General features: G+C 54.5%; 8 protein-coding genes across 9 annotated transcripts in view; 4 read left to right on the top strand and 4 right to left on the bottom strand.

Annotated features, from left to right (window-relative positions):
* The window catches only part of cd2ap (CD2-associated protein), a 157,567-nt gene extending 155,774 nt beyond the window's left edge, over positions 1 to 1,793 (top strand). Inside the window, exon 20 of the mRNA XM_052052992.1 lies at positions 1,784 to 1,793. The gene's annotated coding sequence lies outside the window, so the exon portion shown is untranslated. The remainder of the gene's footprint in view (positions 1 to 1,783) is intronic.
* On the bottom strand, positions 1,302 to 4,256 carry LOC127592332 (putative E3 ubiquitin-protein ligase UBR7). Of its 2 annotated transcripts, none has more exons than XM_052053000.1 (11): positions 4,105 to 4,256; positions 3,625 to 3,756; positions 3,133 to 3,266; positions 2,990 to 3,050; positions 2,814 to 2,909; positions 2,690 to 2,743; positions 2,455 to 2,560; positions 2,092 to 2,369; positions 1,861 to 2,026; positions 1,726 to 1,787; positions 1,302 to 1,506 (listed from the first exon to the last, which is right to left on the bottom strand). In XM_052053000.1, exons 2-11 carry the CDS (start codon positions 3,739 to 3,741, stop codon positions 1,417 to 1,419), a joined length of 1,164 nt encoding a protein of 387 aa, XP_051908960.1. In that variant the 5' UTR covers positions 3,742 to 3,756; positions 4,105 to 4,256; the 3' UTR covers positions 1,302 to 1,416. The 2 variants fall into 2 exon arrangements, with proteins under 2 accessions (XP_051908960.1, XP_051908962.1); XM_052053002.1 differs by having other exon boundaries at positions 3,625 to 3,762; positions 4,105 to 4,251.
* Positions 4,257 to 4,400: 144 nt separating this feature from the next.
* si:dkeyp-55f12.3 (uncharacterized protein LOC568418 homolog) lies at positions 4,401 to 5,345 on the top strand. The gene is made up of 3 exons (XM_052053014.1): positions 4,401 to 4,531; positions 4,633 to 4,853; positions 5,144 to 5,345. Exons 2-3 carry the CDS (start codon positions 4,655 to 4,657, stop codon positions 5,242 to 5,244), a joined length of 300 nt encoding a protein of 99 aa, XP_051908974.1. The 5' UTR covers positions 4,401 to 4,531; positions 4,633 to 4,654; the 3' UTR covers positions 5,245 to 5,345.
* A 1,191-nt stretch (positions 5,346 to 6,536) lies between these two features.
* On the top strand, positions 6,537 to 8,167 carry LOC127592695 (claudin-20-like). Its single transcript, XM_052053647.1, has 2 exons — positions 6,537 to 6,825; positions 7,006 to 8,167. Exon 2 carries the CDS (start codon positions 7,041 to 7,043, stop codon positions 7,809 to 7,811), a length of 771 nt encoding a protein of 256 aa, XP_051909607.1. The 5' UTR covers positions 6,537 to 6,825; positions 7,006 to 7,040; the 3' UTR covers positions 7,812 to 8,167.
* Positions 8,168 to 8,747: 580 nt separating this feature from the next.
* Positions 8,748 to 11,384, top strand: LOC127592691 (ribonucleoside-diphosphate reductase subunit M2-like). The gene is made up of 10 exons (XM_052053644.1): positions 8,748 to 8,900; positions 8,977 to 9,045; positions 9,239 to 9,385; positions 9,445 to 9,561; positions 9,647 to 9,780; positions 9,845 to 9,939; positions 10,023 to 10,156; positions 10,234 to 10,338; positions 10,412 to 10,525; positions 10,752 to 11,384. Exons 1-10 carry the CDS (start codon positions 8,811 to 8,813, stop codon positions 10,902 to 10,904), a joined length of 1,158 nt encoding a protein of 385 aa, XP_051909604.1. The 5' UTR covers positions 8,748 to 8,810; the 3' UTR covers positions 10,905 to 11,384.
* Positions 11,151 to 13,606, bottom strand: LOC127592693 (galectin-8-like). The gene is made up of 8 exons (XM_052053646.1): positions 13,432 to 13,606; positions 12,755 to 12,843; positions 12,267 to 12,474; positions 12,038 to 12,157; positions 11,877 to 11,969; positions 11,629 to 11,717; positions 11,384 to 11,549; positions 11,151 to 11,306 (listed from the first exon to the last, which is right to left on the bottom strand). Exons 1-8 carry the CDS (start codon positions 13,468 to 13,470, stop codon positions 11,157 to 11,159), a joined length of 954 nt encoding a protein of 317 aa, XP_051909606.1. The 5' UTR covers positions 13,471 to 13,606; the 3' UTR covers positions 11,151 to 11,156.
* Positions 13,607 to 13,641: 35 nt separating this feature from the next.
* On the bottom strand, positions 13,642 to 16,116 carry LOC127592692 (ribonucleoside-diphosphate reductase subunit M2). Its single transcript, XM_052053645.1, has 10 exons — positions 15,881 to 16,116; positions 15,736 to 15,804; positions 15,397 to 15,543; positions 15,221 to 15,337; positions 15,000 to 15,133; positions 14,841 to 14,935; positions 14,632 to 14,765; positions 14,435 to 14,539; positions 14,248 to 14,361; positions 13,642 to 13,997 (listed from the first exon to the last, which is right to left on the bottom strand). Exons 1-10 carry the CDS (start codon positions 15,968 to 15,970, stop codon positions 13,845 to 13,847), a joined length of 1,158 nt encoding a protein of 385 aa, XP_051909605.1. The 5' UTR covers positions 15,971 to 16,116; the 3' UTR covers positions 13,642 to 13,844.
* Positions 16,117 to 16,917: 801 nt separating this feature from the next.
* On the bottom strand, positions 16,918 to 19,660 carry LOC127592690 (Krueppel-like factor 13). The gene is made up of 4 exons (XM_052053643.1): positions 19,095 to 19,660; positions 18,305 to 18,466; positions 17,561 to 18,131; positions 16,918 to 17,467 (listed from the first exon to the last, which is right to left on the bottom strand). Exons 1-4 carry the CDS (start codon positions 19,374 to 19,376, stop codon positions 17,202 to 17,204), a joined length of 1,281 nt encoding a protein of 426 aa, XP_051909603.1. The 5' UTR covers positions 19,377 to 19,660; the 3' UTR covers positions 16,918 to 17,201.
* Positions 19,661 to 19,936: the final 276 nt, after the last annotated feature.

Below are 19,936 nucleotides of genomic sequence, written 5' to 3'. Positions count from 1 at the left end.
GTTTCATTTCCGGCCTTCTTTCTTAAATATACAAATCGTGGCGCTTTTTTTGCTGTGTTTGCTTCGCTTTTTCTCTTGGTGGAAGAAACAGAAGAAACAGAAGAAGAAGAAGAAGAGGAGCAAGAAGCAAAAGGTGTCCGATTCCATGTCGCAATTGGGCGTTTGATTTTGAAGAGGCGCGGGCAGGCGGTCGGCGCTCATCTGGCGGCCTTGTGGCGGGACCTGCGGCGATACTCGGGGAGATGGTGGAGGATCCAGGCCGCCGGTGCCAACATGGCCACCGCAAACACCGACATGACCAAAAAGGTTTGCTAGCAGACACAGAAAACAAACAAACACGCATCCACCGTGTTGATTTGAAACGCACACTCATTTTCTTGCCCATTGGCCGCTGCCGTTTTGTGCCAGGGAGGCGTGGCCACAACAACAACAACAACAACAAACGTGCTCTCAAGCGCTTTGAAGCAATCTATTGAGAAAGCGAAAGAGCATCGAGAGTTCTTAGTTCTTACCCCAGCCCCGATGCGCTGCCTGGGGGGTTTGCTGAAGATCGAGGCCGCGCCCGCCGTCGTCCAAAGCGCCTTGGGAGCGCGCAGAAGACCCGCCGCCTCCTTCTTCAGCGCCATTCTGATGCCGGCGCCGCTCACCCTCGCATCAGATCGTCTTTTGCTTGCTCGCATACACTGGTGGGTGGGGGATTTAAAGATAAGTGGGGGAAACGAGGGGGGGCGGGGGTGGGTGGGGGGACGCCAGAGTCAACAGAACAGTTGATTACATTTTGTCCACAGAAGAAAAGACCTGACGTGATGGAAACGTGTTTGAAGAAACACATGGCCCCGGTACATGGTAGTACTGTACTTTGGGGGTGTGGGGGGGGGGGGGTGACTTAGGTTTTGCTTTTGCATTGACTAACCTTTGAAAAGACCAATTTTAAGATGTTTCACTAACAACCTGAAATTAAGCTTCATCATCTTAAATGAGGTGACGCATTTGTCATTTGGACCCAAATAAGTGGAATGCAAAAATTGGGAGAGCCCAACAACAAGAACGAGTTACGATCTTTGGATGAGTTTGATTGACAGCGGCAAGAAATGCGACAGCGGCCTTCCGCGTGTGCTCGGGCGCAAAAGTGGAAGCGGCGCTTTGGTCGGGGATCCCACCAAAGTTTGACTCGGGGCTTCCTTCTGAATGCAGCCGCGATGAGGTCAAAGGTCAAACCTGCTGTCACGTATCATTTACTGGTGCGATGAGTTTGAAGTCAAAAAAAAAAAAAAAAAAAGAAGAAGCCCAATCCCCAAAACTTCCAGCGTGGACGGTTTTTATTTGCTTGCAAAAGGGAAGGCGAGAAAACCGCTTGGAATGAGGAAAAAAAAAGCAAGAGCAGGGAAAAGGTGGGCGGTCGAAAGCGGGCGGGCGTCAGACGCAGTTGAAGTGGCCGTCCGCTTGTCTTCTTTTGCGACTTTGCTGCCGCTCAAAGAACTGACGGATGTCGTCGGAGGTCACGACCTAGGACGAGGGAAAGGTCGCATCAATGTCTGCATACAGCGGGCGTCAAATCGGTGCATTGCACCGACTCGTAATTGCCGCCAGATGGCGCCAAAGCACGTTGTTCCTTGAGGGCAGGATGACGCGACAGCACGACCGGGAGCTAACTCGACCCCTTCAACTCACTTCCTCAGTTCCTTAGCGCGAAAGCACGACGTTTGTCTCGGTGAAGCCGCTCACCTTCCCTTCAGTGGCAAACGTCTGCAGGAAGTCCTTCAGCTCGCTCTTCATGTCGTTGTAGCCTGACAGGAAGCGCAACGGCGTCAGCGCGGTGCCAGGGCGGCGGCCGGACGGCGGCCGGAAGGCGGGCTTTACCGTGGATGATCTCCAGCTGCTGGACGCGGTTGAGGCTGTCCAGCGCCGACATGAGCGGGTCGTGAGCCGGCGCGCCGCCTTCCTCGCGCTTGCCTTTGGTCTCGTAGGCCAAGACCGTGTCCGACTCGTCCGGCAGGAAGGAGAGCCCCGCCTCCGCCAGCCTCCCCTGAACACACGCCGAGACGGGTGAGCGCCCGCGGCCGGCAGGAAGCGGGCCCGGCTGGCTCGCACCTGACAGCCCCGGCAGCGGCACAGCTCGGAGCGCCACCCCGAAGGCCAAAAGACGGCTCCGCGCCGGAGCCGCTCGACGCCGGCGGCTTCCAGCTCCTTCAGTCTGCAAGCAGGCTCGTCGGCAGCCTCCGGACGAGCTCGTTTACAGCGCGGCTCGGCGGCCTCGTCCGCCTTCAACGGGGCGGGGCGCCGCGATAACGAGGACGTCACCTGGTCGGCCGCAACGGCGTCGGCGCACGCCTCCCGCCCCGTCTCCGACTCCACCGCGTGACCTGGAACTGCATCGGAGGCGGGTCAGCCGGCCCGGGGAGGCGTTTCCTCGCGATCCGCGAGGTCATCGCGGGGGACGGACCAGCCGCTCACCTGCCAGCCGAGCGGCGTAGCTCCACAAGAACTCGTTTGCGTTCATACACGACTCGCAGATCATCTCCTGCAGCTCGGCGCCATCTGGAACTTGGCAGCCCAGGTGCTGAACAGGCACACGCCCAAAACGCTTAGTACGGGGACGCTACGAGCCACCCATCCAGCGGGATGCATTTTGCAAAGCGACAAATGGGGCTTTTAACAGATGTGTGCGAGCGGGTCCGCGAGATCTCACCCGGCCGTGCAGCCAGTCCTCACACAAGACGCACTGGATCATTTCGTCCTCAACCTGACGAGAGACGTAATGGGAAAGTCAGCAGAAGTCTCTTTAGCGGGCGCAGGCGCATCGAGAGGGTCACCTGGTCTTCTGGGTCAGGGTACGGCCGGCGGCAAGTGCAGTACTCGCCAAAGAAGTTGTGGCCGTATTTATTCAGGCTGTTGACGTCATCCTTGTCCTGCCGCAAAAAAAAAAAAAAATCTCAGGATGTCTGAGGACGAGTGTTCGTAGGGGGATGCGGGCTGTCCCGTGACTCACATGAAAGAGTTTACATGGCGCGTCTGCAAACTTGCCGTTTCCGCAGTCACAGCGGAAGTTCCTGAAGAGAACATCGACATGGACTTGATCGTTCGTCCATCACCGAGTGCGTTTAGGGCGGGTGAAGGTGAAAATGTGGTCACCTCTTGGTGTAGAGCTCAAACAGGTGGTGGCCTTCGTGACACTTGTAGGAACACGCCAAGCACACGCCGGCTGCTTGACCTCCTTTCGGGGTGCACGTGTTGCACGCGTACAGGGCCTGACGCTTCACGTAGCCCTGCGCAAGCGCACACCCACGCACCAAGAGACAAACATTTATTTAATTTGTACTACAGGTCCAACGATTACTCGATTCATTGACTCTCAAATGAATCGACAACTATTTTGATAATCAATTAATGGTTGTTGAACTTCATATTGTCCACATTTCAGTCTGTCAAGAGTCATTCTCTGATTTCTGTCATGCTCTGCAGAAGCAGACTCGCTAACTCGGCGTTTTGTAAGTGTAAACCGCAGCCTTGGAAAGAGCCGCTTTGACTTGGGGAAACCCAAATTGATTTGTTTGTTGACCAATCTTGGAAATAACATCCCATTTCAGGGAGTTGCTTCCTTGATGGGAAGTTTCCGGCGCTTACCCGAGGATAGGAGCAGTGGTCCGAGTCGCTTCCGGCCAACACGGCAGACGCTTCTTCTTCCAGCTCCTCGTCCTCCTGCAGGACGTCCACCAAAGACACAGTCTGCTCCTCGGACATCTTGGCCAGGCGCACCTTTTTCTCGGGAGGACAAGTAGACCAAAAGCTGACATTAAGAATCTGGCATGCGTCGCAGTAGAACAAGAAGACTAAAAAATCAGCATCTACCCGTACATCTCCTGAACAAGGATCACAACCTGTCACCCAAACCGCAATATTTTCCATCATCCTGAATACAACATCAAGTTGCACTCCCACTGAAGAGGATCGAAAAAAATCAGTCCAGCCGTATTTACAACTGGATGCAACAAGCACGCTAATCTGGACGTAACGCTAGTTAGTTAGCCTCCTGGTGAATAACCAAACTACCTGTGCAGAATGCCAAATACAGACCAGGACTGGCCAGAATAAAAATGGTCTTACCGGTGGAAGTCTTGTGTTCGAAAGCTCAGTGGGGCAACAGTGCAAATTAATGGCTCATTATTTGTCTAGCTACATTCACGCACGCTACGACTGTGCTCTCTCACGCTCTAACTACCGCCATAGACTGTCAGAAATAGATACGCTTCGATGGCGACCGCCATATTAGATGTGTCAACGTTGCGTTTATACGCGGACTGTGCAACACGTTTGTATTTATATACATGTTTTACTAACATGATTGATGTAAGAACATTAACTTGGTATTCGGAATGAATATCAAGCATTTTCTGCTTAATAGCCGTTCAGGGTGGAATCTATGAAAGTCTTATGTCTATGACTGGCCAATTTCCGACGACAACATCCGGTTTACTTCCGCAATTTAATTTGGCGCTACACAGAGGTTAAAGTTAAACCGCTGGTGAGGAGAGTAATAAACTGAAAAACATAAACATTTGATTTGTAACGAGTGACAACCCAAGACAGATGTTTGCTATTTTATATACTTAATATTTTTTTTTTCGCAGGCAGTCTGTGCGTGAGCGCAGTAAACATGGCGGCGTCAACACTTACTCTTTCAGCGGAGTTGAAATTCAGAGACGGTAGAGCTCACAAAGTGGACAAAATCAACGTTGCAGTGGAGAACACGCTCACGTCCTTGATCGCGGGGATTCACAAAATGGGTGAGAACGTCTCGCAGCTTCTCAACGAGCTCGTGGACAAGGAAAGACTCGCTGGGGACTTCGCAGCAGGTGAGCACTGATACTAATAATAATAATCTCGGCCACTTCTCGTTTTCACAGGCATTGTCTTTTAATGGTGTTGCCTTCCATCCCTATTTCTGGTCCGTGTTGTGCTAAAAGAGCAGCCTTTATTCTGTCAATTAGTTAGGACACCAGCCCCACCTAGTGTACAAGGCGGCAACAACAAGTGACAAGAAGCTTAAAGCCATTGTACATTTAGGGAATGTTGGGACAGATTGAATGCTAAAACTGCAAATAATGCTGATTATACATGTTGCCAAATTGTCGCTCTGCTGCAGATGACGAAGACGACTGTGAAGACGAGGACAGCGACGATGACGAGGCAGAAAATCAGTCCAAATCGGAGCTTCAACCACCTGCGAAAAGACACAAAACGTGAAAGTCCAGCCGTAAACCTATAACAATTTTGAACAATATTTTCCTATATTCTACATTGTATATTTCAAACACTGGCCGAATAAATACATTTGATACCCTTGGGAGACTCTTATGTGGAAATATCTTTTAAATTCAAGTGCAATACACTGTTTCACCTTTGTGGGGCGTTTGACTTCTTGAGGAAGAAAAGCGAGCTGAGAAGAAGCACGTGACCCACTGAACATTGTCATTCGTCCACACGCACTAAAGCATGACCCGCACAGATGAGGAGTGTGCGAGTGAAGGGGGGGTTGGGGTGGCGCTGGAGGCTTGTTGGGTTGGGTGGGGGGAGCGGGGGAGGGGGTTATCATTTGTGCCAGATGGTAAAGCAATTACAGGCATGATCATGGGGTGAAAGGTCAAACACAGGCTTCAAATGAAGTTAATGGATATGGTAAAGACATGATGGTGAAATGGAATGACCTCGGTTTCTCATTTTGAGGGTGGGGGGGAATCCTTGGCACTATATGATCAGTGATGTCGGGTCGATTTAAGTGGATACAACTCAAAAAGCTTCAATATTAAAAAATCTGCTCCTATTTATTAATGAAATTTGCACTGGCCCGTTTGGGCCGGCATCTGTAAACCTCAGTGGTAGGGGGGGGGGGTCCCGTTGTGGTACCATGTAGAATCTAGCAAAAATATTTTGATTTGTATAGACCAAAATTTCCATCAATGCAATTATGGGTTTCATTTGGTTGCAGATTTTCCCTCTTCCCTTGCCAGACGGTCTCTCGGGATCATGAACAGCAGGGCTCGACTCTCATGGATGCTCACAATGGTTGCAGAGTTGGTGATTAATGGATGACGTGTGTCGGCTCTCCAACGGAATTCTCCTCGAAGCGCCTTGCTGGACTTTTGCATTGGAAGCCTCGCGAAATGAGTTGAAACGGGAAAGCCAAAAGATTTCCCGTTTCATAATGGAGCTCCTGATGGGGACGCTAACAACCCGTGACGTGAGGACATCGGCGGGGTTGGTACCTCAGCAGCACCGTTTCGCGCTCCAACGCCGACTGGCCGACGGCGCTGAAGTGGCTCCGCCTCCAGAGGTGCGGCGTCTTGCCTGCATGACATCACTGCGGCGAGCCCGTCACCTCATCAAAGCTGAAGGTGGTCTGTTGTTTGGCGCCGCCAATGCGCTCGGGCAGTTTTTGGTGACTACCGGGGCGCAGCGCCTTATTTTGGTGATAAGGGCGTAATAAGACGATAATAACGGGCTGGGGGCGGGGAACGGTTGGCTACCGCGGGGTCCCGTCACTGGCGATCGGGTGGGTGCGGGGGGGTGACTGGGATCTTATCAGCGTTTTGCAGAGGGTTGCGTGACTGCCTGACTTTGATTGCAAAAAGACGACGCTTTTATCAGCGAAAGCCACTCGTCACTTTTCTTCACCTGACCGGAGCATCCCTGCCACCAATGTCCCTTCCAATGGTCTTCTGCATGGTGCCAAAACCAGGACAGGGACCGGAGTGGGAAATAGACAGCCTACGTCCCGTCACGAGGAGCCAGCAGATCGGATACCGTTCGGCCGGCAGTGACCTTCAGGTGAGACGGGAAGCGCTTCCATCAAGTCCACTGCTCTCGTTGTGCGCGCTTGCGTGGTTGCCGGGGCGACGGCCGGGAATCGGCCCTCGCGAAGCACGGCGGTCGTGCGCAGGTGAGGGCGATGCAGCTTTCTGTTGCTCTGTTGTCGCGCTCATGTCCGCCCCCCCCCCCTCTTTTCAGGAATCGCCCGTCACGGGGCCTTGGAGGTCGGAGCGATGCCGTCGGCCACCGCGCAGATCCTGGCGTTCGTCCTGGCGCTGCTGGGCACGGTCGGCGCCACGGTGGCAACGCTGCTGCCCAACTGGCAGGTGAGCATCAGGGTGTGGTCCAGCATGGTGGCCCCCATGTGGCAAACGCGGGGCCTGTGGATGGACTGCGTGTGGTACGGGACCGGCGTCTTCAGCTGCACCACCACCAACTCCTCGCTGGTGCCGCCCCCCTACGTGCAGACCACCCGGGCCGCTATGGTCCTGTCGTGCGCGCTGGCTGTCTTCGGGTTGGGCCTGGCCACTGTCGGGCTGCGGTGCACCCGTTGGGGGGGCGGCCACCGAGCCAAGGGTCGCACGTCTGTCGCGGCGGGGGGTTGCTTTGTCCTGGCCGGTGCCCTGTGCCTGGGTCCCGCTTCCTGGTTCACCTCAGAGGTGCTGGCCACCTTCATGAGTGCCCAACAACCCGACGGTAGCAAATACCAGCCCGGGGGGGCACTCTGCGTTACCTTCATCTCTGCCGGCTTCCTCTTGGTAGGAGGCGTCATCTTTTGTCTGTCCTGTCCGGGTTCGGCTTTGCCGGACTACCCGACGCCCACGGAGCTCGATGGGCTCGCCCTGGCCCGGCTGCAGCGGTGCCTCCCGCAGGCGCGACGCGATGGCCGGGAAAAAACTTTGGTTGGCGTTGATACCCCCGAGGTGGAGAAGACACATGCGTCGCCCTCCAGGCGGCCCCCTAAAGAGGTGAAGGATAATTACAGGCGGCAGGAATACGTCTGAGCCCACCGGCTTGATGTGAATGACAAAGTGGCCTTTTAAGTCCAAAGTGGTCCCGATCCGGAAAGCGTGCATGCTAACTCCGCTCCGTCTTTTCCTGCCGGCACAGAAGGACACAGGCGAGGCAGCGCGGCGTGGAGGACAATAATCATGCTCTTTGCTTTCCATTATCTTCACAACACGCCTCGGTGCACACACAGCTGTATGACGTCACCGAATGTAATGAAGGATCTCTTTTGACCTTCAGTCAGCCTCAATCAAATTGTCTCTCGACCAGCAAAAGGATCTCTTGACATTTATATTTGAAAGGGCCTGTCGCTTTACTTCCTTGTTGAATGAAATAAATTTCTAGCTTGGCGTCATCTGTGTTTCTTATTTTCGATGGATCGTATGCTGGCCACACAAGACAACTGCATCAAACAAGTCCATGATATTCAATACGAGGTGCAACAAAGAAATTCACGTCTGCATGTTTCAAAGATAAGTTTGACGATCTGTCACTTGTGCCAATCATGTGTATGAGCTTCGTTTTTACCTCGAGTACTATACAAATGCCGATAACAGCGAGTGGAGGGCGGCTATCATTCCTGTTTGGGACAGCGACGATTTAATTCTGACGAGGAATTCCACTTAAAAATATCGACAAGCTTGTTTCATTGGAAGGTTCAAATGAGTCTGTTAGACTGGAAATCGCAGTTGAATGTTTTGTAACAAGATGTTGGCGCACTTTTGTAAGACTAATTTCAATTTTGCCGCGGAATGGGGGTTGCGTGACGTAACAGGGGAGTGTACATTCTGATTGGTCGTTCGGCCGCGTACCTTTTAAAGAGATAGCACAAGCTGCCCTCCTATTGGTCCGAAGCGTGCCGCGCGCCAAGGTTTCAAGAAAAGGCTCAGCCACCGCCTGACAATAGTCACTCAGCCGTCCGCTCGCTTCGGTTTTCTTTGCGTCTTCTCTTCGTGACTCTTCTTTCAGTTCAACTCCTTTGCGGTCGTGCGAAAATGCAGTCTGTTCGAGCGCCCCTTTCCGCCTCCAAGGAGAACAAGCTGAGGGCGGAAGTCGGCAGGATGTCGCTGGACAAAGAAAACACGGTGAGCGAGCGATATGCGAAGAAGTGGCAAAATATTCCGAGTTGGGTTTGCTCAAGTCTCGTTTTGTGTCTGGCAGCCCCCGAGCCTGAACACGGCGCGCATCTTGGCGTCGAAAACTGCGCGCAAAATCTTCGCTGAGACGCCGGTAAGTGACGTCACAGGTCAGCCAACTCGGCTTTCCGCGGTTTCGTTTTCGGTTACTGTCGTCAACGTTGTTGTCGTTTAGCGGCAACTCATCCCGCAAGCCAACAAAACTCCGCGTTGGCTTTTTTCTTTTCCCCGCCATGCTTCTGCATGAATGAAATGGCGACCGTGAGCGATTTGCGTTTGTGTTCCAGCTCAAAGACGCGAAGAAGAACGGGAGCAGGGAGGTGGAGCCTCTGTTGAAGGACAACCCGCGCCGCTTTGTCATCTTCCCCATCCAGTATCACGACATCTGGCGCATGTACAAGAAGGCCGAGGCGTCTTTCTGGACCGCCGAGGAGGTTCGCCCGCACCCGCGCTCTCGCCTGTCCGCACGGTGTGCTAACGTGTGCTCGCGCAGGTGGATCTGTCCAAGGACACGCAACACTGGGAAGTTCTGAAAGAAGACGAGAAGTTTTTCATCTCTCACGTGTTGGCCTTCTTCGCGGCCAGCGACGGCATCGTCAACGAAAACCTGGTGAGACGCGCGGCCCAATTGTTTGCTCAACTGCCGGCGGAGCGGGCGGAAATGCTCACGCGCGGTGCTGCGGTGCGTCCACTAGGTGGAGCGCTTCACGCAGGAAGTTCAGGTGACGGAGGCGCGCTGCTTCTACGGCTTCCAAATCGCCATGGAGAACATCCACTCGGAGATGTACAGCCTCCTCATCGACACGTACATCAAAGACCCCAAAGAGAGGTCAGCCGACGATGATGCGTTGGCTTGCGGCGCGGCGCTCTGACGCCGTGTTTGAACCTTTTAGAGAATACCTGTTCAACGCCATCGAAACGATGCCGTGTGTCAAGAAGAAGGCCGACTGGGCGCTCAACTGGATCGGCAACAAGAACGCCCCCTACGGTAAAGAGCCGGGAGCTCCCCGTGTCGTCTGCCGACCGCTCGTGCGGTGATTGATGGACGAGTTGCACCTGTCCCGCCTCCAGGGGAGCGCGTGGTGGCGTTCGCCGCCGTGGAGGGCATCTTCTTCTCCGGCTCCTTCGCCGCCATCTTCTGGCTGAAGAAACGCGGCCTGATGCCCGGACTCACCTTCTCCAACGAGCTCATCAGCAGAGACGAGGTCGGGGCCCGTCGTCATCGGCGTGTCTTCCACGTTCGCGCCTGGAGCCCGCCATTGACGCGCTGCTGTGCTTTCAGGGTCTCCACTGCGACTTTGCCTGTCTGATGTTCAAGCACCTGGTCAACAAGCCGTCCGTGGACACGGTGACGTCCATCATCAGGAACGCCGTGGAGATCGAGCAGGTGAGCGCCCGCCGCCGCTCGGCCGCCTTCCGTCCCTCTCCGCGTCTCTGACGGGCGGATCCCGCCGTTTCAGGAGTTCCTGACGCAGGCGCTGCCCGTCAAGCTGATCGGGATGAACTGCGAGCTGATGAAGCGCTACATCGAGTTTGTGGCCGACCGCCTCATGATGGAGCTCGGCTTCTCCAAGGTAAGCCGGCGGGCGGGCGAGGGGACCGGGGAGGGATCGGGGGCGACCGTCGTGATGAGAAGCGCAGGGGTCCAGACCTCAGCCGACAATGGGGGCTGAGCGCCGTCGCCGGCCGCCCGCCGCCGGGCCACGCGACACAGACGCCCGACTGACCGGTCGCCGGGCCTTCGCAAACGCTTCTGCCGTCCCGTCCGTCCGTCTCACGGCCGTTTGTGGCTCTGCGTAGCTGTTCTGCGTGGAGAACCCCTTTGACTTCATGGAGAACATCTCGCTGGAGGGCAAGACCAACTTCTTCGAGAAGCGCGTCGGCGAGTACCAGAGGATGGGCGTCATGGCCACCAACAGCGACAACACCTTCACGCTGGACGCCGACTTCTGAGTCCCGGCGGCATCAGTGGAAACCTCATCCAATCAATGACTTGTCCCGGTGCATGCTGGGATTTTTTATTATAAATTGTTTTTAATTTATATACGGAAGGCTAATGCTGTTTACGTCTTTGTTATATCATTTAAGTTGCACATAAGGCAGCAGTGGCGAGTGGTCATTTGGAGAAGGTTTGATTTTAGGCCAGTGCAGTTAGCAAGAAGACATCCTGACAGGAAGTAGCGGTTTTTCCACCTTGCAATGATATCACATCATCCTGGCGTCCATCAGCGACAGGTCGCCCGTCACTTGCAGCCGTGTGATGGTGAGCAGGTGCTGAACTCGGTATTTGTAATCCAGCTGGTGGACGCCGTTGACGGCCACGCGGAACGAGTCCGCGTCACACCGGATGATCATCTGAATGACAACATGGCGGGTGTGAACAAAATGGCGGGTAGGAGCTTGTCAATCAGTCACTCTCGTGTTTTTGTGACCTCAAAGTAGGCTCCCGGCGCAAAGGGGAAGGTGTCCGCTCGCCGCTCCTCGGCCCCCCAGGAACCGCTCAGGAAAGAGTTCAGCACAATCGTTTTGTGTTTGAAGCGAGGGTTGATGTGCAGCGCCGTGTCGTCGCCGTCGCCCACGCGCAGGTTGACGGTGAACCTGGGGAATGAAGCGACCACACACGTTGTCATGGTCGCCTTTGTGGGGTAGGGGTGGGGGGGGGGTGGGGGGCAAGTACCTCTCTGCCCCTTGATTGACTTGTCCCCGAATGGCGATGCTGCTACCCACGCGGAGTCCGCCGGACAGCTCGCCTCGGAAGCCGCCGCGCTGCACAAGGACCCGCGTAAACGCACGTTTTCATAATTACAACAATAAAAACATTTGAAAATATCCGTCATTGTGTTCACTGAAATTTAATCGGCGAGCACTTTGATGCAAAATGTTATTCAAGGCTGAACAATGCAAAAAAATAAAGTTTCTTTTCACCGGGTCAGCTGACATGATGAGCATTCGCGAGCTTGCGTCGTCATCAGCCGAACGCGGCCGCTCGGCATCCCCGCCGGCCGACAGCGAAGGCGCCTGCAAAACCGGACGAGTTGAGCGGCGTGGCGTGACTTTTGCTCACCGACTCGTTGGCGGGCGCTCACAGATTGCTGCAGAACAGCCACCACGTCAACTTGGACCTTTCCCGAGACGGCCAGCGTGTCGACCCGCTCCAGCGCCAGTCGATGTTTGTAGTCCAACACGTGAGCGCCGTTGACCGCCACCTGGAAGCCGCGGCGGTCGCGCCCATTAGCTTAGCATCGGTTAAACGTCCGCCGAGTTGACTCCAGTCCAGTTCGGCCTCGGCGGACTTGCGGGAAGCGGAGCGGTCACCTTGAATCGGTCGCTGAGGGCGAGCAGCAGCAGCTCGAAAGGGGCGCCTCTGGCGAAGGGCATGCGCTGAAGAATCTCCTCGCGCCCCCACTCACCCGCCTGCAGCGTGTTACACACCACCTGACCTTTCTTCACGCGCGGGTTCAAGTGGAAGATCACGTCGGCGCGCGGCCGCACGCTGCTGCCGCACGTCAGGTCCACCTGGAACCTGCCGAGAGGAGACGGCGCCACCATTTTGTGACCATTTCCCTCTCCTTGTCTTTGCGCTGCTTAGACTAACATCACGGCCGCAAAAGGAGACAAGTCGGTTGACTTCCTTTGTTGTTCAACCGCGCGAGAACCCAACGACCTGAAATCAGCAAGCTGATGACGACAAGCGATTTCGAAAACATTGACATTGATCGTGGCTACCTTGTGCAGCCCTCTGTGGAGTCAGGAATAGGAAGATGAGGAAGAAGAGCTTAGCGAGTGAGGAAGAGGCAGCCGACCTGTCTGAATCAGAAGGTACCGCTCCCTGGATGAGGATCATCTCGCCGGGAAGGAGGCCACCTCGGATGGTCCACGAGAACGGAAGCGCCTGTACGGAAGGCCCGAGAATCGTCAGCGTGTAAAGAGCGGCAAAGACACAGACGAGAGATTCACTCTGGTAACGGTGCAGGATTTTTTATTTTATTTTTCAAATTGAGAATGACTGTCGTGTTATCAAGTCAGGCACACGTGAGTCCAGCTGTCGTGTTAACGTGGGTAACTTTATTGAGCTTTTCCGAAACGCGTATCCTCTCTCTAATCACTCTCTCGTCTCCCGCTCTCGGCGCACACTCATGACGTAGTCGCCCAGCGACTCTATCGTCATGCTGTACACAATTACACCACAATGACGACGCCCCAAAACAAAAAGTCAGTGAATCCGATGTCGGAAACTTGAGCGTCTTCTTTCCGTTTTTTGCCATTTTTTATTCTTAACCAATAATGTGACCGAAAACTACCAATTGTAGTTTCAAGCGAACAAATTAAATAGAAAGCTTTTTCTGTGTGGTTGCGCAAAAAGGGTTCAAACCGTAGCGTCAAGTTAGTTGGGCGTTACCAGACCTCAAAATGTCAAAAAACGAAATTAGCAACGTCGTAGTCTCGGTTGAAGCTAAGCACGAAACAAAGCAAAACTCACCGGCTTGACAAACGTTTGCCTGCTTTGACTAATCGACATTTTGCTTCTTCAAAGTCGTCGTTTTGTTTACTGAGAATTGTATCCGGACTTGCTCAATAGCGTACTTCCGCCTGACGTCACACTGTCACGTGATTTCAACTCGTCGATCACGTGACTTGTGTTCTTGCTGTTCGAAAAGACGGCGGTTTTTTTCCGTCTTTGTCACTACAGTTCTGCTTCCTCGTGTTTTTATTTTCATACTTTATCCAGATACAAATAAAACGTGTAAACACAATGTACAAGCACAAAATCTGCATAAAAATTCATAAAAACAAATTGACATCAACTGTACAGATAATTTATCTCCGGCCTGATTGGCAGAAGATGGAAAAACTGCATGGGGTTTCTGCGCCGCCGCCGGGGAGCGTTGGGGCTCAGAAGTCGGCGTCCAGCGTGAAGGTGTTGTCGCTGTTGGTGGCCATGACGCCCATCCTCTGGTACTCGCCGACGCGCTTCTCGAAGAAGTTGGTCTTGCCCTCCAGCGAGATGTTCTCCATGAAGTCAAAGGGGTTCTCCACGCAGAACAGCTACGCAAAGCCACAAACGGCCGTGAGACGGACGGACGGGACGCCAGAAGCGTTTGCGAAGGCCCGGCGACCGGTCAGTCAGGCGTCTGTGTCGCGTCGCCGCCCAGGCGCCCGCCGCCGGGCCACGTGCCCCGCGGCGGGACGCCGGCGACGGCGCTCAGCCCCCATTGTCGGCTGAGGTCTGGACCCCTGCGCTTCTCATCACGACGGCCGCCCCCGATCCCTCCCCGGTCTCCTGCCGTGGGCTTACCTTGGAGAAGCCGAGCTCCATCATGAGGCGGTCGGCCACAAACTCGATGTAGCGCTTCATCAGCTCGCAGTTCATCCCGATCAGCTTGACGGGCAGCGCCTGCGTCAGGAACTCCTGAAACGGCGGGATCCGCCCGTCAGAGGCGGGGAGAGGGACGGAAGGCGGCCGAGCGGCGGCCGGCACTCACCTGCTCGATCTCCACTGCGTTCCTGATGATGGACGTTACCGTGTCCACGGATGGCTTGTTGACCAGGTGCTTGAACATCAGACAGGCAAAGTCGCAGTGGAGACCCTGAAAGCACAGCAGCGCGTCAATGGCGGGCTCGAGGCGCGAACGTGGAAGACACGCCGGCGGCGGCGGCGACCATGACGACGGGCCCTGACCTCGTCTCTGCTGATGAGCTCGTTGGAGAAGGTGAGTCCGGGCATCAGGCCGCGTTTCTTCAACCAGAAGATGGCGGCGAAGGAGCCGGAGAAGAAGATGCCCTCCACGGCGGCGAACGCCACCACGCGCTCCCCTGGAGGCGGGACAGGTGCAACTCGTCCATCAATCATCGGACGAGCGGTCGGCAGACGAGACGACGGCTCTTTACCGTAGGGGGCGTTCTTGTTGCCGATCCAGTTGAGCGCCCAGTCGGCCTTCTTCTTGACACACGGCATCGTTTCGATGGCGTTGAACAGGTATTCTCTAAAAGGTTCAAACACGGCGTCAGAGCGCCGCGCCGCACGCCGACGCATCATCGTCAGCTGACCTCTCTTTGGGGTCTTTGATGTACGTGTCGATGAGGAGGCTGTACATCTCCGAGTGGATGTTCTCCATGGCGATTTGGAAGCCGTAGAAGCAGCGCGCCTCCGTCACCTGAACTTCCTGCGTGAAGCGCTCCACCTAGTGGACGCACCGCAGCACCGCGCGTGAGCATTTTCGCCCGCTCCCCGCCGGCAGCTGAGCAAACAATTGGGCCGCGCGTCTCACCAGGTTTTCGTTGACGATGCCGTCGCTGGCCGCGAAGAAGGCCAACACGTGAGAGATGAAAAACTTCTCGTCTTCTTTCAGAACTTCCCAGTGTTGCGTGTCCTTGGACAGATCCACCTGCACGAGCACACGTTAGCACACCGTGCGGACAGGTGAGAGCGCGGGTGCGGGCGAACCTCCTCGGCGGTCCAGAAAGACGCCTCGGCCTTCTTGTACATGCGCCAGATGTCGTGATACTGGATGGGGAAGATGACAAAGCGGCGCGGGTTGTCCTTCAACAGAGGCTCCACCTCCCTGCTCCCGTTCTTCTTCGCGTCTTTGAGCTGGAACACAAACGCAAATCGCTCACGGTCGCCATTTCATTCATGCAGAAGCATGGCGGGGAAAAGAAGCAAGCCAACGCGGAGTTCGTTGGCTTGCGGGATGAGTTGCCGGTAAACGACAACAACGTTGACGACAGTAACCGAAAACCAAACCGCGGAAAGCCGAGTTGGCTGGCCTGTGACGTCACTTACCGGCGTCTCGGCGAAGATTTTGCGCGCAGTTTTCGACGCCAAGATGCGCGCCGTGTTCAGGCTCGGGGGCTGCCGGACACAAAACGAGACTTGAGCAAACCCAACTCGGAAAATTTGGCCACTTCTTCGCATATCGCTCGCTCACCGTGTTTTCTTTGTCCAGCGACATCCTGCCGACTTCCGCCCTCAGCTTGTTCTCCTTGGAGGCGGAAAGGGGCGCTCGAACAGACTGCATTTTCGCACGACCGCAAAGGAGTTGAACTGAAAGAAGAGTCACGAAGAGAAGACGCAAAGCAAACCGAAGCGAGCGGCCGGCGGAGTGACTATTGTCAGGCGGTTGCTGAGCCTTTTCTTGAAACCTTGGCGCGCGGCACGCTGCGGACCAATAGGAGGGCAGCTTGTGCTATCTCTTTAAAAGATACGCGGCCGAACGACCAATCAGAATGTACACTCCCCTCTTACGTCACGCAACCCCCATTCCGCGGCAAAATTGAAGTTAGTCTTACAAAAGTGCGCCAACATCTCTTTACAAAACACTCAACTGCGATTGTCAGTCTAAAAGTAGTATTTTTGAACCTTCGAACAGCAACTCAGTCCAGACTTTTCCATTGTAAATTTGATCTGAAGCCTATCCCAGCTGTTCAATAAATACTATAGTATGAAATCCAGCTTTGAGATGGTTTTGCAAAAAAATGTTTGCGAGGTCAAAGAAACAAAAGGAGTTTTGATTGTAAACCATGCTAACAATATTCTGTCTTTACCATCAAGGCAAAGCGACATCATGTCTTGTGGTACAATTTATTATTTAAAAAAACAACTTTTTTTCCTACACAAGCAATAACATGAGGTATTTTCTTTCCAGGCTACATCATCAAAATATTTATGCAATCATAACTAGTAGGTAGTATCACAGTGAGAACATCAACAGTTTATGGTGGAGATACTCAACAGATAACATTATATACAGAAGGTCACGTATGCATGTCATTAAGAAACAATCATGACATTTTTGCTTTGGTACACAAATGCAACAGGAAAGTAAACATCTTGTATACAAACATGACAGGAAAGAGTACAAAAACAAGCTTTACACGTTTAAAAAAAATGTAGTGCAATGTCACATTATCGTTTGTGTCCGTGAACAAGCAGCTGGCCGCCATCTTGTTGTCGTCGATAAGTTGGAAAAAAAAAAAGATCCTGAGTGAGGTGTTTTTTGCGTCACATGTTTTAGTCCGAACACGATACGCGCTTGTTTTTATGACCTGCGCCAGAAGACATGAGCTGACGTTAACTTCTTCAACATTATTTTTTTTTTCCCCGCGCAAAAGGTCACCAGTGTGTGACACTAATGTTCGTCAGCAGCTACCAGACGGTCCGAGGTCAAAGTTGAAAAGTTGTGATGACGATTCGGAATACAAAATAGGCGGAGCTACATACAACTCAAGCATCTGTGAGGCTCCTCCCCCTCAACCCACCCTGAAGTGACCTTGAGGAAGTGCGCCCGAGTCTTGAGTGGCGGTCCAGGAGGCGGCGGCAGCAGCGACGGGCCTCTTAGCACTGGCGTGTCTACGCGTGTGTTTGGTCAGGTGGTCGCTGCGCATGAAGCGACGTGCGCACACGGCGCACGCAAATTTCTTCTCACCCGTGTGTGTGCGGCGGTGTCGGGAAAGTTCGTCGGATCGGGCAAACTTTTTGTCGCAACCTTCCCAGCGGCAGCTGAACGGCTTCTCGCCTGTCGAAACAAGGAATCCGTTTTTGTCATCTCACTATTCAGTCGCAATGAGTCTGTAGATAAAGCAAGAATGGAGAAGCGGATGTGGCCTACCCGTGTGCGTGCGCAGGTGCGCTTTGAGGTGTGAGCTCTTGAAGTATGTCTTGCGGCATCCTGGGAAGTCGCACACGTAGTTGCGTCGTCGCGTCAAGTCCTGGCCGACGCTGCCGCCGGCACCCGGCGCCGAGTAGACCGGTGTCGGCGCAAGTGGGAGGAGCTTGGCGCCGCCTGGCATCATTGGCGTTCGGGCGTGCGGAACCACCAGCACGACGGCACCCTGCGGCATGGCCGAACCCAGCAGGGAGACGCCCCGCGTCGGCACCAAAGTGGAGACCAGCGCTGGACGCCCACCCAGTGGGAAAAGCTGGCACAGGAGTGGCGACACGAGGGGTGGCGGAGAGGAAGACGGTGATGAAAGCTGGCGAGACGCTGGAGGATTCTTTGCGGGGACGGGTGGCGCGCCGAGTCTGTCGGCGGTGTGACGCCGTATCACGTCGGTCGCCGTAGCGGTGCCGTCCTCCGGCGGCAATGCCGAAGTTGCAGCAGAGTCATCGGGAGGGCGGCGTGGGACGGATGCGGTGCCCTCGGCCTCACCTGAGCCGGGACTGCGAGGCGGAGTCATGCACTGCAAGTACGGATCGTGTCATCAGCATGCCAGATTGTGTGAGGCATTGGGGGTGGGGGCGTGATCCAAAACGGTTTACCACCGTTGGAGCCAGGAAAAACACGTATAAGTACCTGACCCCCCCACCCCCCCCCCCCCAAATGTTTTGTCAGAGTGTGTCATCGCGCTCTCACCAGTGATGACAACGCCACCATCTCGTTGGCTGAGGCCGCGCCATGCGAGTGTGTGGGGGCAGAGTCACACGAGTCGGGGGTGGGAGTCAGCGGGCGGGGCTCCGGCAAACTTTGACCCCAGAAGCTCATGCTGATCAGCGCCTCAGCCGCCTCCAAGTCCACCTGGGGGTCAAAGGTTACTTAGAGAAACAGCACGGGACCCCATCGTGTCACTGCCTTCCTGTGTGCTGATTGACCAACAAACAAATGGGGGAGAGGGCGGGGCCACAGAGATGAACGTGGGTCTGTATTCGCACATGTCGACAACTGGTCGGCAGCTCGCATAATAATTGACTTGTTGCTCATCGACGTTTGGGGCACGTGGAGACAAAAGAGCAGATTGGTCCCTGGCCAATGGCAGGGCTCTTGAAGATGAACAATGGATTGAGAGCCAGCCGCCTATGTAAGGCACAGAAATTGGACTGGCCACCAGTCAATGTCAGGCTACATCGAGACAAAGAGCAGAGTGGTCGCCAGCCAACGTCTGGGGCTATTTGTCGGTTTTGGAAGACATTTCGAGAAAGTGCCACAAGCGTAAACACGCCAGCTGCAAGTTGTTGCGACTGCAGCCTGCGAACTCTTTGTCAACATGTTATTATCATCACGTCGACCAGGAGGATGAACGTCATGTGAGGACGACTGGAGTGCGGGTGACCCGAGATGACCGGAAGAGATGACTCGCCCGAGACAACCGGAAGAGAAGCACCGAGAGGCGGAGCGGCCCGCTCGGACCGGGATGCTTGTGTCTCACCTGGCGGGAGAGCAGCATGGCTGGGCGAGCGAGAGTCGCCGGGAGGATCCGCGGGGCAAGCACTGCTCGGGAGGATACGCCGGCCGGCCGCGCGGGCGGGCTCTCGCTCTTCAGCTGCCGCGCCAAAGACAAAAACAACTCCAAGCGAGGGAGAAAAGGGGAGGGGGGGGAGAGGAGGAAAAACAAAAAAACAAAAAGAAGGTGAGCGGCGACCAATGGGCAGCAAAGGTGTAACATGCCTCGGCCAATAGGCGGCGGGGCGGGGCGTGGCCGCGGCGCCATTGGCCCGAGGCGAAGGAAGGCGGCTGTCGGGGGGCGGGCCCAAGGAGTCAGCGGTGTCACGCTGAACTCGATGAACCCCCGTGAACCGGCGCGCGCCGCGCACACGCCGCCGTCGCCACGTGCCCGCGCATTCACAAGACAGGAAAAGGAAAACAACCGCACGCTCCCGAAATCTCAAAGAAAATGCGGTAGCTCCAACACACACACAAACTACACGCACGAAAGATACGCACGCACACTACGTTCGTCAATAAAACGTTAGCATGTTCCTCATATTCACGGACATCATAAACATGTTGAACACAATATACCACAAAGTTTGGGGCCCAAACACACAAAGCATACACACTAAAAGTACTGATGAATATACAGTAAATGTTCAAAAGTTACTCCATCATACACCCTCATTAAATAAATATGAATACTACAAACTCCCACATGCATAAGTCAACAAAATACCAATTATGAATGAAGAGATACTGTCAACAACATACATTACTAATACTGTGTGTGTGTATTTATAAACTAAAACATACACACACTAAGCATCTTTGAGTCAA

Source organism: Hippocampus zosterae, chromosome 19 (genome assembly GCF_025434085.1).
Source record: "Hippocampus zosterae strain Florida chromosome 19, ASM2543408v3, whole genome shotgun sequence".
NCBI classification, from domain to species: domain Eukaryota; kingdom Metazoa; phylum Chordata; class Actinopteri; order Syngnathiformes; family Syngnathidae; genus Hippocampus; species Hippocampus zosterae.
Note: the sequence above shows the minus strand (reverse complement) of the source record. Positions and strands in the feature narration are given on the sequence as shown.